The 17,524-nt window shown below is 36.4% G+C and overlaps 1 protein-coding gene across 3 annotated transcripts in view; it reads left to right on the plus strand.

Moving 5' to 3' along the window:
* The window catches only part of SMURF2 (SMAD specific E3 ubiquitin protein ligase 2), a 116,800-nt gene that overhangs the window by 44,947 nt on the left and 54,329 nt on the right, over positions 1 to 17,524 (plus strand). For all 3 annotated transcript variants that reach the window (XR_006782790.2, XR_006782791.2, XM_045814604.2), the window contains exon 2: positions 15,282 to 15,320. Coding sequence is in view for 1 of the 3 variants with exons in the window: in XM_045814604.2 (XP_045670560.1) it covers positions 15,282 to 15,320 (39 nt within the window). In the remaining 2 variants the exon portion in view is untranslated. The remainder of the gene's footprint in view (positions 1 to 15,281; positions 15,321 to 17,524) is intronic.

Consider the following 17,524-nt stretch of genomic DNA (forward strand, 5'->3'; position numbering starts at 1 on the left):
AACTCTGTCTGTGAGTGCTTCCTAATTTTAGTAGCTGTGACTCTTAGTGCTAGTTTCACAGGAGAGTGGATCTGACTGGCTCATTGGGTCTGCTCATCCAGTCAGCTGTGGCCAGTGGGTCAGGATCACCCTATAAATACAGCTGTGGATACCTCTCTGGTTTATGCTGTAGCTATAGATTATTGAGGGTCGTGTAATTTACAGCATTTTGATATCCTGTTAAGGTTAAAGTAGAGCTTCTTGACTTGCCTTTTAGTCAGTAGTGAGTAGCTTTCTTTTTTCCTTATAGTAACTCTCTTTAAAAAATGAGGCATTACAAATTATTTAGTGAATGTTGTAGTTACATTGTAGATATAAAGTTGCTTAGTAGAATCATCCCATTATAATCTTGGCTTATTTTTGCCTGTGTTTGAATAGGGTACGGGAACACGTCTTCACCTTATAATCAAACGACGTAAACATGAGACCATATGTGTTTAGTTTATGCTTTTTCCTTTCCACATATTCCATTTATTTATAAATCTATAAAAATTTGTATATTACATAAAAAGATTTATAGAAGAGATACTGGTAGATGTCAGATGCTTTATTTTACATATATATTAACTGAGTGTTTGAGGGGGCATGGTATATAAACAAGTATCAGTAGATTCTTGGCACTTTCATTGTCAGTAATTTTTCTTCTGCCACTGTTGGTAAGGATTTGGCGTTATGCCTTTCATTTAAACTCTACAAAGTTAAAAATGATCATTTGAATAGAACTTGGAGAGGGTGATGTAAATGGCAATATGCCATTATAGAAAGAATCTAGGAAATGTGATGCATTAGTCCTTTGCACTGGAAATTTTACTGGGAAATACTTAAACTTTTGGTGTGTAGTGGAATAAGAGGGAGGAACAGTGGAAAAAGGAAGCCTTTTGTTTACTGTAAAACAATGCAGTGAATTAGCCATAGTGATGTTAGACCAGGAGTCTAAACGTGACACATCTAGGCAGATTCCATTGGAATGGCAAGTTATGTTGTGACTCAATCCTGAGTCCTCCTTTGGAGCTTCAGAATTTGTAAGACTTCAGTATTTGTGGTAGTTATTGAAGGCATACTTTGCACGATTTTCTAGGCTCTGGGGATGTAGTGAAGATCAAAATTAAGTTCTTGACCTCATGGAGTTTAATGTTCTAAATTAACTTTATCTGGGGAAAGATCTTAGGAATGAAGGGTTAATTGGCTTACCTGTTTATGTTTGAAAAATGTGGGTCTTTATGGATGTTTAAAACTGGTAACTCTCAGGGCTCCTTGGAGAAATGACTTGTTCTAGGACAGGGGCAGGAACACACAAGATGAGCCTGGAACATTTTCTAGTGTCAAAAAGTATACAGTATGCCCCCTGTCCCCACAATTATATGCGTATGTCAAAGGAACACAGGAACCAACTGAAATAACTCCCAATGGCCAAAGCTGGAACAGTTTGAACAACAGAGTAAAATAATACTGGATTATAACCCAAAGTATAAAATAAATATTTATGAGTCCATACTGATATAAATAAATGATTGAATAAATAGATAAATGGAGAGGGATAGACAAATCTCCCATGTAGAGTTCCATATAATTTATGTGGACATTCCACAGTTAAGGAGGGGAGAAAACTCCCTGGTTCTTAAGTGTGGGCTGCACATAGTGATTTCCTTCCAAAGAGTACAGTGTGGAAAGGAGGATAAAAGAGTACCTCTAGAGTCGAGAAGCCCTACAAACACTACTTTAGCCAGGTCAAGGTTAATATCAACAGTGATAAGTCACCCTTCACATGATACCATGAGAATGGCACCTTTACCTTTGTGGTCTTCCTCCCAACGACTCATAAACGCAGAATGATCATGAGAAATCAGACGGATTAACTTGAGGGGCATTCTACGAAATACCTGACCAGTATTCCTCTAAACTGTCAAGGCCATGAATAATAAGTCTGAGAAACAATAACAAAGTCTGAGAAACTGTCATAGCCAAGGGGAGCCTAAGCAGACATGATGACTAAATGTAATATGGCCTCCTCCATGGGATCTTGGAACAGATTAAAGATCTTATGTGGATACTAAGGAAATCTGAGTAAAATAATGAACTTTAGTTAATAATAATGTATATTGGTGCATTAAATTGTGACAGATGTGCCATACTAATGTAAGATGTTACGAGTAATAGGATAAATGGCTGTGGGGTGTATGGGAGCACTATGCTATCTTTGTAACTTTTCTGTAAATTGAAAATTAGTCTAAAATAAGTTTATTAAATTTAGTAATTCCCTGTCAACCCAGAAAATATCTCAAAAGCATGAAGTTCTAAAGAAGTGTTGTTATAAATCACAGTGCTTTTTTTTTTTTTTTTTTAAATAGTTGCAGTCTCCTTTCCTATTTGTACTAGTGGCTTGTATTTACAAATAGGGTCTGTTTCGAAAACTAAATATCTTTGGCACTTTGCTTTATTAGAGTAGATCGTCAGGTATTTGAGTGACTAGTTTTTAGAGGCTGGAAGGTTGCAGAATGTCTGAGAGCTTATCCTTATTTGCACTGTTGTAGAAATAAGGTTAATATAATTGATGATAATACAAGGTGATAATATGCCTTTTTATTGTGTATGAGAGAAGGTTCAGTGAGATTTTTTTTATTTTTTGAAGATTTTATTTATTTTATTTGAGAGACCGAGAACAAGGAGGGGTGGGGAAGAGGGAGAAGCAGACTCCCTGTTGAACAAGGAGCCTGACGCAGGACTCAATCCCAGGACCCTGGGATCATGATCCAAGCTGAAGGCAGATGCTTAACTGACTGAGCCACCAGGTGCCCCTGTTTTTTGTTTTTTTTTTTGTTGTTTTTTTTTTCTTTTAAGATTTTTAAGTAATCTCTATACCCAGTGTGGGGCTTGAACTCAGCCATGAGATGAGAAGTCACACGTTCTGATTTAGCCAGCTCAGTGAGATCTGTTTTTAAGAAAGGGCTCCAATAGGTAGTTGGATAAGCAGAATGTTTACAAATAGTTGCGAAAGCCACCCTGATTTGAACAAAAAGACTTGCTAGGTTAAGGAAAGCAAAGAATGAATTTTATTATTTACCCTTTAGTTTGGTCATACCTTGTCTTGGTTTTCTGAGGATTTTCATTTATTTCAACAGGTATTTGAGTACATATTATGTTTAAGACATTCTACGTATAATAAACTGTAGGAGAGATAAAAGTAAGTCATGGCTTTGTTTTTAAGAAATGTATAGTTTAGGGGCGCCTGGGTGGCACAGCGGTTTAGCGCCTGCCTTTGGCTCAGGGCGTGATCCCGGCGTTATGGGATCGAGCCCCACATCAGGCTCTTCAGCTATGAGCCTGCTTCTTCCTCTCCCGCTCCCCCTGCTTGTGTTCCCTCTCTCGCTGGCTGTCTCTATCTCTGTCAAATAAATGAAATCTTAAAAAAAAAAAATGTATAGTTTAGTGGGACATTGAAGGACAGATAAGATACCACGTGAATAACTTTAATACAAGCTTAGTGAGAAGGGACATATAAAATAAGTAGAGTCAAAGTGGTGTTGAAAGTTCATAGGAAGGGAGAGACAAAATCAGATAGTGAGAAAGGAGGAGATCAGAAAAGGTTTCACATGAAGATGAGATTTGAATGGATAAGATTTTGAGGGTAGGTGGTTAGAATAATAACGCTTGAGGTGGGAGGAATATTTTGAATGAAGGCAAGACAGAAAAGCCCTGGGTTTATTTCAGGGGACAAAGAGGCTGATATTTTCAGTCTAGGGGTTAAGGAGAGGGAAAGCTGGTGTGAGTGAGCAATCTATAGAAAAAGAGAATAGAACCTGGATTCAAAATGCCTAATAAACTCATTTACTAGATGACAGGTTAGGGCAAGCCATAACTCTTAGTTGTAGTTTCCTTTTCTATGGATATTAGAACATAACTCACAAATTTTTGTAAGGATCAAGCAAGGGGACTCGGTGTGAAAGTTTTTTTGGCACATTATAAGGTACTCTAGATGTATTATTTAAATGTGAACATCAAAAATGGAAATAGGGAGAGAGATAGGTATATATGATACCTGATACAATCTGGCAACTGCTTTAGATGTGAAATGGTCAGGGAGAGATAAGAGACATTGCTTTCTAGATGATTGGAAGCATGTGGTGCAGTTAACAGAACTAGGAAGGTCAGAAAGAAGAACAGCTGGTTCAGGAGGAAAGCCGTTTGATTCAGTTTAGAATAAATAAAATCTGAAGTGCTGGTGAGGTATTTAGGTGGGTATGTGAGTTAGGCAGTTGAAATGTGGGCTTGGAGTTTGAGAGAAGAGTGACCCTAGACGTACGTATTGAGACTCACTTATCAATATTTACTGAGAGCTAAGTACATAAACTTTGTTACTGACTGCATGTTTGTGTCCTCTCCGAATTTTATATGTTGAAGCCCTAATTCCCAATTTGATGGTATTCGAAGGGGGGCATTTGGGAGGTAATTAAGTAATGAGGGTGGAGCCCTCATGATTGGGATTAGTGCCCTAAAAGAGACTCAAGAAAGATGATTGTTCTGTTGGCCATGTGACCATACAGCAAGAAGGTGGCTGTCTGCAAAACAGGAAGATGGTCCTCACCAGACATCAGATCTATTGGCACCTTGATCTTGGACTTCCCGGTCTTCAGAACTGTGCAAAATAAATGTTTACGACACCCAGTGTATAGGATTTGTTACAGCAACCCAAACTAAGACAGGTTCCTTATCAGGTTAGAGAAGACCCCTTTCTTGCTCTTTAAGATACTTGCAACTTGGTGGCTTAATTTTATTAGGAAGCTTAAAGTAAAAGGGACAATAATAGCTAATATGTATTGAGCACTTGCTGTATACTAGGTGGTGTTCCAAATGCTTTATGTGTTTCAGTTTACTTTAAAACACCACTTCAGGACTTCAGGGTGGCTCCTAGAATCCTTCTTTTTGTAGGTAAGATACGAGGTAAAGAGGCATTAAGTAGTTTGGGGTCACAAGTTAATAAGGAATAGCACCATATTCAAACTCATAGTGCTTATAGCTTAACACTACACTGTGCTGTTTCTATGAGTGTCTCTAGAGTAAGTAAATAAGAGAAACTTGGGAGTGGACAGAAAGTGATACAGCCTTTTCCCAACATATAGAATAGTGTTCAGGCTTCATTGCACCTATGTACTTGTATTTTATAATAAGGTTTTCTTCTCTTGGTGTTCTGATGAAGAAGTAAATTATCACGTGGTGAAATTTAGACATAACTATATCCATCACTTTGAGCAGCCCTCAGTTGTGCCTGTTTGAATGACACTGTCCAGTAGAGAGGATGCAGTGACTGCATCTGCAGTGCCACTAGCCAGGTGCGTGTTCAGTCTGCAGACAGCATAGGAGGTCCTTAAGTCATAGTGAATTTACCATCCTTATAAGAGGAGATAGTACTTTTATGTATTTTCATCCCCAAATTGGAGAAAAGAATTTCGTGGAAATAATGATTTAAGATATATAGCTGAAATGCTTTCATAGAGTTTCTTAAAATAATACCTTCTATCGTGTGCCTAGACTACGTGCTTTACATTTCTGAATGTAAAATTTTTTAACATGTGAACTTACACCAGAGTTTGATTACTGTGTTTGTAAGAGAAGTTTTATTTATTTATTTATTTATTTATTTATTTTTATTTTTTTTTTTTTAAGATTTTATTTATTCGACAGGATAGAGACAGCCAGCTAGAGAGGGAACACAAGCAGGGGGAGTGGGAGAGGAAGAAGCAGGCTCATAGCGGAGGAGCCTGATGTGGGGCTCGATCCCATAATGCCGGGATCACGCCCTGAGCCGAAGGCAGACGCTTAACCGTTGTGCCACCCAGGCGCCCCGAGAAGTTTTATTTTAAAATTACCTCACTATAAGGCAGATGTTTACCGTTGTGGCTAAAACAAGTACTATATCTGCATTTATTATGTCAAAGTAAATCATTGTTTTTGTACTGAAGAAGCTAACAAGCCACTTAAATTTTTAAAGCTTATTTATATACCCTAATCTTGTTTCAGTTTTATTCAGTTAAAATATACTTTTTAAGGAAAATTTTTTGACCAAAATCTCCGTATGTTTTAATTCAAAAAAACAAAAAAACTGTAGTTACTTAAAAGTTGTTTGGTATGAGTGAGCTAGAAAGGTCACTTTTAATTGAATAACTTGAGAACCCATTTTGCCTTTGGTGGAATATTTAAATGCTGATAGTTTGGGGGTTTTTTGCTTTGTTTTTTTTTTTAGTAAGAATATTTACCTCATTGTGATAGAACCTGCATCTTTTGGGGGCGCCTGGGTGGCGCAGTCGTTAAGCATCTGCCTTCGGCTCAGGGCGTGGTCCCGGTGTTATGGGATCGAGCCCCACATCAGGCTCCTCCGCTGTGAGCCTGCTTCTTCCTCTCCCACTCCCCCTGCTTGTGTTCCCTCTCTCGCTGGCTGTCTCTCTGTCAAATAAATAAATAAAAATTAAAAAAAAAAAAACCTGCATCTTTTAATATATCCTCTAATACACTAATTTAATTAACTGCCTGCCAAGTGCTAAATATATTAAGTTAAACTTAGCGGCCCTGTTTGTTTTGTAACATGCATAAAACAAACGGCCTGAAATTCCTTGATTAAATGGCACTGTGGCAAGATACTTAGTTAAAAGCAGGTCTATTATGATTGTACAGGTAGACTGTTATATCTATTGAAAGAGGGAAATTGCTAGTTTTTTGTAGAAGGCTCTTTTGATCCTAGGTTTCTGTTGACCATTTTGTGAACTTTTATCAGACTGATAATTGCTTTAACCAGCATTAAGTTACTTTATATAGGAAGAGCTAATCAGAGAGAATATGTTTCATTTTATATATGATGGTTCGAAGTTTGGATTCTGTAATTAGTCTGCTTGAGTTGGCATCTCAACTCTAGTACTTACACTGTAATCTCTGGCAAGTCTTTATGCCTGAATTTCCGTTTCTTCATCTCTAAAATGTAGGTCGTAGTACCACTTACTTCACAAGTAGTTGGCGTACACTTGCACGTAGTATATATTCAATAATGTTAGCCAGTCTTCTTATATTCCTTACTAAAATTACATTTTATTAAATGTATTATTTGTAAATGGACTTCTCTTAGCATTTAAAGAAATATTTTCTTGTCAATAAATATATTTACATAATTTTAATGGGTGTGTAATATTTCAGCATGCTACTTGTCATCCTTATCTGTTTCATTATTATGCACAGAGCATTGTAGTTGGTACTTCTGCTCATTGCAACATTTTATAATAAAGCTCTTGAATGTGAATTGTGTAGTGCTCCTGTTTCATGCAACAGTAACTAAAATTTGTACATATAAACATTTGTATATGAGTTGTCTATAGAGCTTAAATTTCATTTTCCTTCTGAGTGTAGGAGTTGAGGTAGTGGTTGTTTCTTGGAGCAGAAAGACCTAAATTGTTGTCATGTGCCAGCAATCAGTAAGTGTGCATATTAGTAGACATTTTTAAAGCACTAGGCCGTCTTGTTGGAATATGTATAGGAATGTTATCCTGAACTTCGGTTTTATTTTACAATGATAATGTAAGTTCAAAGAAAATCCAGAGAAATCTACTCTTTTCAAAAATAGTCTATACAACTTCGCAATTGCAGGAACAGTATTATAAAATCTGTTTTCATGGGGCGACAGAAGACGGGATGTCTGAGTGGTTTTTTCTTTCTCTCAAGCAGCCTCATTCCAATCAGCAGTGTAATTGGAATGCAACTCCAATCTGGAGGAGGAAGGGGAATTTTTGGCAAGAAGATACTGAACATTTGGGAGTTTTATTCAGATTAAGCATAGACAGCCATTCATTATGAGTACAACTCAGTAAGAACAGCAGTACCATTCTGTTTCTACAGCTGGGGTTTACTCTGATATTACTACATGGTGTGTTACGTATAGATAACTCTTATCCAACCATAAAAAGAAATTATTGACTGAGATGGTAATATTTATTGCATCTGCACTTCTGCAAATGTTTTTCTCCAATCACCTCAAATTGGTTGCCTCAAATAAAAGATACTAAAGGAGATTTTTGCAAAATTTAAAATTGTTTCTTGAGAAAACAATAAAAAAACAACAAAAAAGAACATTGATGGCATAAAATTTGAATTATACCTGACCTGCAAGCTCTGAGGGCAAAGTACTATTTAAATACTAAGTACTGTTTAAATACTGTTTAAATACAAAGTATTTATCCTTGTATCTGCACAATCTGTCATAGCACTTGGCACAAAGTGTAGGACCTTAGAAAATGGTGAAAGAGTGAATGATACAGGGGGACAGCTGAGTGGCTCAGTGGTTAAGCATCTACCTTTGGCTCAGGTCATTATCCCAGGGTCCTGGGATCGAGTCCTGCCTCAGGCTCCTTGCTCAGCAGGGAGCCTGCTTCTCCCTCTGCCTCTGCTCCTCCCCTGCTTGTGCTCTCTCTCTCTCTCTTCTCTTATTTATAAATAAATAAAATCTTAAAAAAAAAACAATGATGAATTTAGAGGCCAATCCAGAACATAGGTGGAAGGATAGTTCTGAGGAATGTTTTAAGGGTATTTTGGAATGATATTAGGAGGAGGGGAAATGTATGGAAAGACTTAATCATATTTGTAAAAAGATCACTTTGGATCCATTATGGAGAACTGATTGTGGAGAGTTGAGGCTTGAGGCAGGGGACTGATTGGGAGGGTGGTTGTAATGGCCTAGTCTAGTTGATGGTAGCCTGGACGAGGATGGCCGCATTGTTAATAGAAGTGGACAGATGAAGGATATTTGAGAGGCAGAATTGGTTAGAATTGGTATTTGCCAGGAGGTGGGGAGGGGGAAGAGTAGTGAAGGTTGCTGTGGAGGTTTCTGACTGGAGCAGTGGAGTCAAAAGCAGGGTTATTTATTGAAAGAAAGTAAACTGGAAGAGCAGTTTTTGGGGAGGAGAAGATGGTAATTTTATTTTGGGGGCATATTTAATTTGCCTGTGTGGATGTGAAGTTTAGGAGAGAGTTAAGATTGGTTCTTTATATTTAGGTGTCACCAGAATGGTAAAGGCCAGGGAGAATGTATGAAATGTAGCTCCTCATATTTATTTTTTGAGAGGGAAAGAAGAGCTTTGTCAGTCCGTTAGGCTATGAATTTTCTCCTAGGAAAAATGTGAGTTCTTTCCCCAGAAAAGTACACATGCATATAGCAGTTTACATATAATTCCAAGGTTTGCAAAGATGGGCTTTTGTGCTCCTCAGGTTATAGAGTAAAAGAAGAGGATGTAGGCCCAAAATCCTGAAAGAACCTCAGTTTCCATATGCAGAGTATAGGAAAAAGATTTAACAAAGAAGATGTAGAATGCATTTTATGCCTGGCATAAAACCAGGTGAATGTGGTGTTGAACAGAAACCAAAAGAAAAGAGGGGTTCCAGAAGAGGCAGTAATGGCAAATGCTCCTCAGGGGTCAAGTGTGATAATGAAAGATGTCCATTGGATGGATTTAGTAATTAATGTCCCTGGCGCTTTGGAGAAGCCATGTAGGGGCAATGGTGAAGGAGGAAGCCAAATTGCAGTGAATTAAGGCATTAGTGGGAAGTGAAGAAGTGAAGTCACTCTAAATTTACTTTGTTCAGAGTTTTTATTATGTACGGATGTTGTACTTTGTCAGGTGCTTTTTCTGTATCTGTTGAGATGATTGTATGGTTTTTATCCTTTCTCTTTTAATGTGATTAATCATATTGATTTTGTGAATATTGAACTGCCCCTTACATTCCTGGGATAAATTGCACTTGATCAGGGAATGATTTTTGTTTTTTTTTGAATTGTCGGATTGGGTTTGCTAATATTTTGTTGGGGATTTTTTCATCATTGTGCTTCAGAGATATTGGCCTGTGATGTTCCTTTTTTAATAGTGTCTTTGTCTGGTTTTGGTATCAGGATAACGCTGACCTTGCAGGATGAACTTTTCTTTAAATGTTTGGTAGACTTCACCGTGAAGTCTGGTCCTGGATTTCTGTTTGTTGAAAGCTTTTTGATTATTATCAAAATTTGATTATTTTGATTGTTGTCAATTTTATCAGTACTTAGTCTGTTCAGATTTTCTTTTTCTTCCTGATTCAGGTTTGGAACGTTCTTTGTTTCTAGGAATTTATCCATTTCTTCTAGGTTGTCCAGTTTGTTGGCATAACATTTTTCATAATCTCTGATAATCCTTTATATTTCTGTGATATTGGTTGTTATCTCTCCATGATTTCTGATTTTGAGTCATCTCTTTTTCTTGTTGAATCTGGTTAAAGTTTTATCCAGAGAAAATAAAATTTTGTTTATTTTTTCAAAGAACTAGTTCCAGTTTCATTGAGCTTTTATCTTTTTTGTTGTTTGTGTGTGTTTTGTTTTGTTTTGTTTTGTTTTTAGTTTCTGTTTCGTTGATTTCTGCTCTAAACTTTATTTCCTTCTTTTGACAGGCTTTGGACTTTGTTCTTCTTTTTCTAGCTCCTTTATGTGTAAGGTTAAGTTGTATGTTTATTTTTGTTTCTTGAGGTAGGCCTGTATTGCTATAAACTTGCCTCTTGGAGCAGCTTTTGCTGCATCCCAAAGATTTTGGACCATTGTGTTTTCACTTTCATTTGTCTCCATGTATTTTTTTATTTCGTCTTTGATTTCTTGGTTGACTCATTCATTGTTTAGTAGCATGTTATTTAGCCTCCATGTATTTGTGTTCTTTCCAGATTTTTTTCTTGTGATTGATTTCTGTTGTAGGTAAAAATGCATGTGATTTCAGTCTTTTTGAATTTATTGAGACCTGTTTTGTGACCTAACTTGTGATCTGTCCTGGAGAATGTTACATGTATACTTGAAAAGAATGTGTATTCAAATGGAATGTTTTGTATATACCTGTTAGTCCATCTGGTCCTGAGGGGGAAAAAAATTAAGACTTTTCCTCTAAGATCAGGAACAAGGCAAAGATATCTACTCTCACCACTTCTATTCGATATAGCGCTGGAGGTCCTAGCTCCTAGCTGCAGCAATCAGACAAGAAAAAGAAATAAAAGGCATCCAAAGTGGTAAGGAAAAAGTAAAACTTTGACTATTTGCAGATGACATGGTACTATATATAGAAAATCCTAAGGACTCCACCAAAAAACTACTAGAACTGATAAATGAATTTGGTAAAGTTGCAGGATAAAAAACCCAATATACAGAAATCTGTTGCATTTCTATACACTAATGATGAAATAGGAGAAAGAGAAATTAATAAAACAATCCCATTTATAATTGCACCAAAAAGAATAAAATACCTATTAATAAACTTAACCAAGGAGGTGAAAGACCTGTACTCCAGAAACTGTAAAACATTGATCAAAGAAATTGAAGATGACACAAATAAATGGAAAGATAGTCCATGTTCATGGATTGTAAGAACTGATATTGTTAAAATGTCTGTACTACCCAAAGCAATCTACAGGTTTTATGCAATCCCTATTAAAATACCAACAACATTTTTCACAGAACTAGAATAAATAATACTAAAATTTGTGTGGAACCACAAAAGACCCTGAAAGTCAAAGCAGTCTTGAGAAAGAACAAAACTGGAGGGGTTATCACAGTTCCAGATTTCAAGGTAAATATACTACAAAGCTGTAGAAATCAAAACAGTATGGTACTGGCACAAGAGAGACATATAGATAAAAGGAACAGAATAGAGAATCCAGAAATAAACTCACACTGATCAGGTCAACTAATCTGTGACAAAGTAGGCAAAAGTATACGGTGGGAAAAAGTCTCTTTAACAAATGTTGCTAGGAAAACTGGGCAGCCACATGCAAAAGAATGAAACCGGACCACTTTCCAATACCATACCAAAACCAGAGTGGATTAAAGACCTAAATTTGAGACCAGAAACCATAAAACACCTAGAAGAAAACCTAGGCAGTCATTTTGACATTGACAGTAGAAATTTTTTCTAGATATGTCTCCTCAGGCAAGGGAAACAAAAGCAACGCTAATTTTTTGGGAGTATACCAGAATAAAAAGCTTTTGCACAGCAACAGAAACTAACAACAAAACAAATCGGCAACCTACTGAATGGGAGAAAATATTTGCAAATGCTATATTTGATAAGGGGTTAATATCCAAAATATATAAAAAACCTATACAACTCAACATGCAAAAAACACAATCCTATTTAAAAATGGGCAGAGGACCCGAATAGACATTTTTCCAAAGAAGACATGCAGATGGCCAGTAGATCATGAAAAGATGCTCAGTATCCCAAACTAACCATCAGGGAAATGTAAATGAAAAGCATAATGAGATATCACTTCCTACCTGTCAGAATGGCTGGAGTCAAAAGGACAAGAAATAACAAGTGTTGAGAGGATGTGGAGAAAAAGGAATCCTCATGCTCTGTTGGTAGAATGCAGCCACTGTAGAAAACAGTATTGAGGTTTCTCAAAAAAATTAAAAAGAGAATTACCACATGATCCGGTTATTCCACCACTGGGGTATTTACCCAAAGAAAATGGAAACACTAATTTGAAAAGACATATGCACCCCTGTGTTTATTGCAGCATTATTTACAATAGTCAAGATAGGGAAGCAACCCAAGTGTTCATTGACAGATGAACAGATAAAGGTGTGTGTGTGTATGAATGATGGAATACTACTCAGCCATAAAAAAGAATGAGATCTTGCCATCTGCAACAACATGGATGGACCTGGAAGGTTTAATGCTAAATAAAATAAGTCAGAGAAAGACAAATACCATGATTTCACTCATGTGGAATTTAAGAAACAAATAAATGAATAAACATAGAAAAAAAAAGAAACCCAGATTCTTAACAGAACAAACTGCTGGTTGCCAGAGGGGAGGTAGGTGGGGTAGAGTAAAATAGAGAAAGAGGATTAAGAGTGATCCTGATGATCAATGAATCATTGTACACCCAAAACAAAGATAACACTGTACTTTATTAAACTTCTATTAAAAAAACAATAATTAGTGCAGGTATAAATGAAAATAAAAAGCAATACTTTTTTCAATAATATTGTGATTTATATATTAATATATATTGATAGTTAACATTTAAATAATACTATGATAAAAGTTCTGGATCCAAAAGAAAAATGGAGTCACAATATGTAGACAGGTCTTTTTTTTTTTTTTTTTAAAGATTACTTATTTATTTGACAGAGAGACAGCCAGTGAGAGAGGGAACACAAGCAGGGGGAGTGGGAGAGGAAGAAGCAGGCTCCCAGCAGAGGACCCTGATGTGGGGCTTGATCCCAGGACTCTGGGATCACGCCCTGAGCCGAAGGCAGATGCTTAACGACTGAGGTGCCCCAAGACACTTCTTTAAGTATTTTCATTATGATGGAGGAGAGATAGGATGATGTCTGGAGGGTATGTTTAAATGCTGACAAGTCCATCAGTAGAGGAGATGAGACCAGATCCCTGAGAAAGTGGTAGGTTGGATATGAGATCCAGAGCACGGTGGCCGGGGAGGGGGGGGCGGGGGGGGCAGCAGTGTTAGGAGGGTGGACACTGTAAGTGGAAGGAAGACAAAAAGAATGAGTATCAAAACATAAGCTTGTAAGGTTAGTGATAAGTTGGAGAATTCATATATATTTTCTGTTTCTCTAAAGTAGCACGTGAAATCATTTTACTTCTGGAATCATAGGATGGTGGTTACAAAAACCATTACCTTATCAGTACTGAAGATTATAATTTGGATTCATGTATGTGTTGTATATGTATTGATCCTGAGTATTGTGTTCAGTTTATATGGTGGTAATGAAGATTTAGGGAGAAGTTCTTCTAAATCCAGTTTGTGATTTGGTACTCTTGGTTATGGCCCTTAGTTTTCATGATTAAGTTTTTATGTTTTTAAAAATAAAACCATTTCTTTCTTTCTTTCTTTTTTTTTTTTTAAAGAAAACCCGGTCCTATCAAACATTGAACCAGGCATAACATAACATTTTTAACATTTTAACATAACATAACTTTTTTTTTAAAAAGATTTTATTTATTTATTTGACAGAGATAGAGACAGCCAGCGAGAGAGGGAACACAAGCAGGGGGAGTGGGAGAGGAAGAAGCAGGCTCATAGCGGAGGAGCCTGATGTGGGGCTTGATCCCATAACGCCGGGATCACGCCCTGAGCTGAAGGCAGATGCTTAACTGCTGTGCCACCCAGGCACCCCAAAAATAAAACCATTTCTAAGACAAGGCCCAAGAAACTCTGACTAGTAAATCAGTATCTTACTGCTTATGTAATAATTTTATTCATTTGCCGGTGGTGTATGTCTTCAAAATGATTTTTTTTTGAGCTTTTAAAGTGATTATAATTTGACTTATTGCCAAGGTTTGTTATGTTAAGTGAACTTTATACACTAAACTTTAAATAGTTGTAATAAATTGAACAGACCATTTAAACTGAGTAAAAGCGGTAGAAATTAACCAAACTTACATTAACAGATATTTTATAATTTAGAAACATATGGAAATTGATGTTTTCCCTTCACTTGTAACAAGTTTGAATTAAAGAAGTTAAGTTTACGACTCTACCAAAGCAGTAATTTTTAATTAACATATAATCATGCCCTATAAAATTCATCCCTTTAGAGTATGCAATTCAGTGCTTTTAATACATTCACAAGGTTGTACATCCATCACCATAAAAGTAATAATTTAATGCAAGGTAATACAGAGAATGTCAATATATTAACTTTCAGTTTTTGGTAGATATAGTAATCGGTCTTGTCATTTAGCTGATGGTTATCTCCTCTAAAATTTCTGTAGAGTTAGATGAAGAGTAAAATAATAGAACTTTAATTAAAAAAATCTCATCGATATCAGGAAAGCTCTGTCTTATTTATGATCTTCAGTACAAAATTATTTCATTTTTAAAACATATATATCAACCTGAATTTACATGTTTCCTTCTTAGAACTGTTTTCCCCCTTTTATGGAGCTACTCTGAGATAAATCTTGATGGAAGATTGATTGGAAGTCGCTCCTTATTAGGATACCAGATTTATAAACTTCCTGGTCCTCAGCTGTTACTGGTGATCATTGCTCAAGTTGCAACCACGGGTTCAGCTGTCTTTTGCTAGTCTTTAATAAAAATTTGTGATATTTTATACTTTGCTGTACTTAGTGTTTAATTATTCACTGGTGTTTTCAGAGTTTTAAAATGAGCCTTTTGACAGTGCAGTCTTACCATTTTAATTCTTTCCATGTATTTTTTTGTTTCCTTTACAGTACTCTGTGCAAAAAACTTGGTGAAAAAGGATTTTTTCCGTAAGTAAATTAACTTTAAATCTTGTATGTTGTTTGTAGACCTTTTGGATAACATTTTCAGAATTGTCTGGCTTAGCGAGTTCTCTATTCAGAAATCTACTCAATACTGTTTTATGAATGCTTTGGTTCAGAGCCTCTTGGCAACACTTTTTTTTTTTAAGAGGATTTTGTGCCTTTTTAGCTTTAGTCCCTTTCCTTTTATCCACCCCACTCAAATATTTGTGTGAAATGTTTGTGTGTAAGTGTGTGTATGAGGTATGTGTTAAGAATATTGAAGGTGTGCATATACTACTGGGTTTCTAGAAAAGTAGAGATTATTTTGTAAACACTTTCCTAACATTTTATAGGAAATTTTATTCAGGCAGTCATGATTCCTTGGAAAGTAGAGAAGTCATTCAGCCTGCTTGGAATTTCCACAGTGTAGGAAAGAAATCTCTGCCACATTTGATCATAGATGCTCTTATGTCTCAGACTCCAAAGCAGACATTTGGTTCCCATATTTGCAGTCTCTTTGCCAATAAGTTGTCAAATTTTTTTTGTGGCTTTATTTAGGATTAAGTTTTGTGAGGGAGGATTGGGAAGAACCATCACGTGTGTTTAGAATCTTTATCCTGTAATATCATATTTCATAATAGTTTTAGATTATTGAGTAAAGAAAATTGAAAAATATATAAATGAATAAAAATGATATAATTTTTAGTAAGGAACTCTAAGCCAACAAAATTTTATATGTAAAGTATTTGAAGTTATAAGTCGAAAGGTTTCATTAGATTTTAAAATTCAAGTTCTATTGGCCAGGAAAACTAGCTATAAAAGTGCTATCTAATTTAATATGATACTACTTAATTTTCGGGGGTTTGATTTAAAGAAGTAATAAGTACTTGATGCATTTTAAAATCATACTTAATTCATTTCACTTGAAATTTTCTTTTGGAGAAAATTTCTGGAGAGAACCAGAATTAAAGTTTGTAAAATAACGTTTTTATTGTAAAATAACCTTTTATAACCTTCTTAAAAACCTTTATATAATTAGAAAATTTTCTGGTGTCTGTGTTTATCTGGGAAAGGAGTTAAATAGGATAATTTGGAACATAGTTAAGAAAGCTTTAATCAGGGGTGTCTGGGTGGCTCAGTGGGTTAAGTGACTGCCTTGGGCTCAGGTGGTCCTGGAATCTAGCCCCGAGTTGGGCTCTCTGCTCAGCAGGAGGCCTGCTTCTCCCTCTCCCACTGTCCCTCCTTCAGCTTGTGCTGTCTCTCTTGGTCACTCATTGTCTCTCAAATAAATAAATAAAAAAATAAAAAAAACAAGTAAGGTTTAAGCAGACTCCAGTTTATGTACCACGTGCTCTCCACTCAGCTGCATGTCCCAGTAGCAGAGACCACTGGCCTCGCTCCATGCTGCCACCAAATATCTTCACAGGCTTTTACTGAACTACCCTATCTCATCCCTGTCACTAATAACCTAATAACCAATGTACACTCTCTTTTACCCTTCTTAAAGGTTGATTTGAGGTAGGATTTATTCTAGTAGGACTGCAGAGTGGCAAATAGGATCAGGTAGGCAAGTGACAAGGAAAAAAAGGAGAGAAGTGAGGAATGCATACTCTTACAGTTGCTTTTGCACTCTCCAAGACATCTGCTCTGGTTTTAAAAATAAAATCTGTTTTGTCTCCTAGCCTTCCTTCCCAAGTTCATTCTTTCCTCCAGAGTCCCAAGACGCAGCTTCTCCAGTAAAATATCCAGATAACCTTGTCTCAGTTTTCCTAGAAAATCTAGAGGAATCTTGCTTTAATTTTTGGTAAACCTCGGAGAGCCAGTTATTATCACTTATATGATCTTTATCTGCCCTTAAGTCGTAGGTAGGAAAAAAGGAGTTCCTTCTTGAACTCTTTCTCTTATTTCATTGGTGTAGGCGTAAAAATTAATAAAAATTCTTAAGCGTTGTGAGTTTGCTCCAGGGATAAGAAAATTAGGGGAAACTATGTGATAGTCTTTAAAACCAGAATGGAAGAAACACTTTGATGGCTCTGGAAAGGGAAACAGGAAAGCCAATTCTGAGATCTTCAGAAGGCACTCATCCAGGGATGGACTATCTCCTGGGCTCACAGTGGGAACAGCCTCTGTTGTGGTAGATTGACACCGGTCTTTGATCTGTTTATAAGTTGAGGGTTGCCCACAATAATTCCAGAGAAAGAATTCTAATA

The sequence above is a fragment of the Ursus americanus genome, chromosome 23 (genome assembly GCF_024610735.1).
Source record: "Ursus americanus isolate L20-20 chromosome 23, mUrsAme1.1.p, whole genome shotgun sequence".
NCBI lineage: Eukaryota > Metazoa > Chordata > Mammalia > Carnivora > Ursidae > Ursus > Ursus americanus.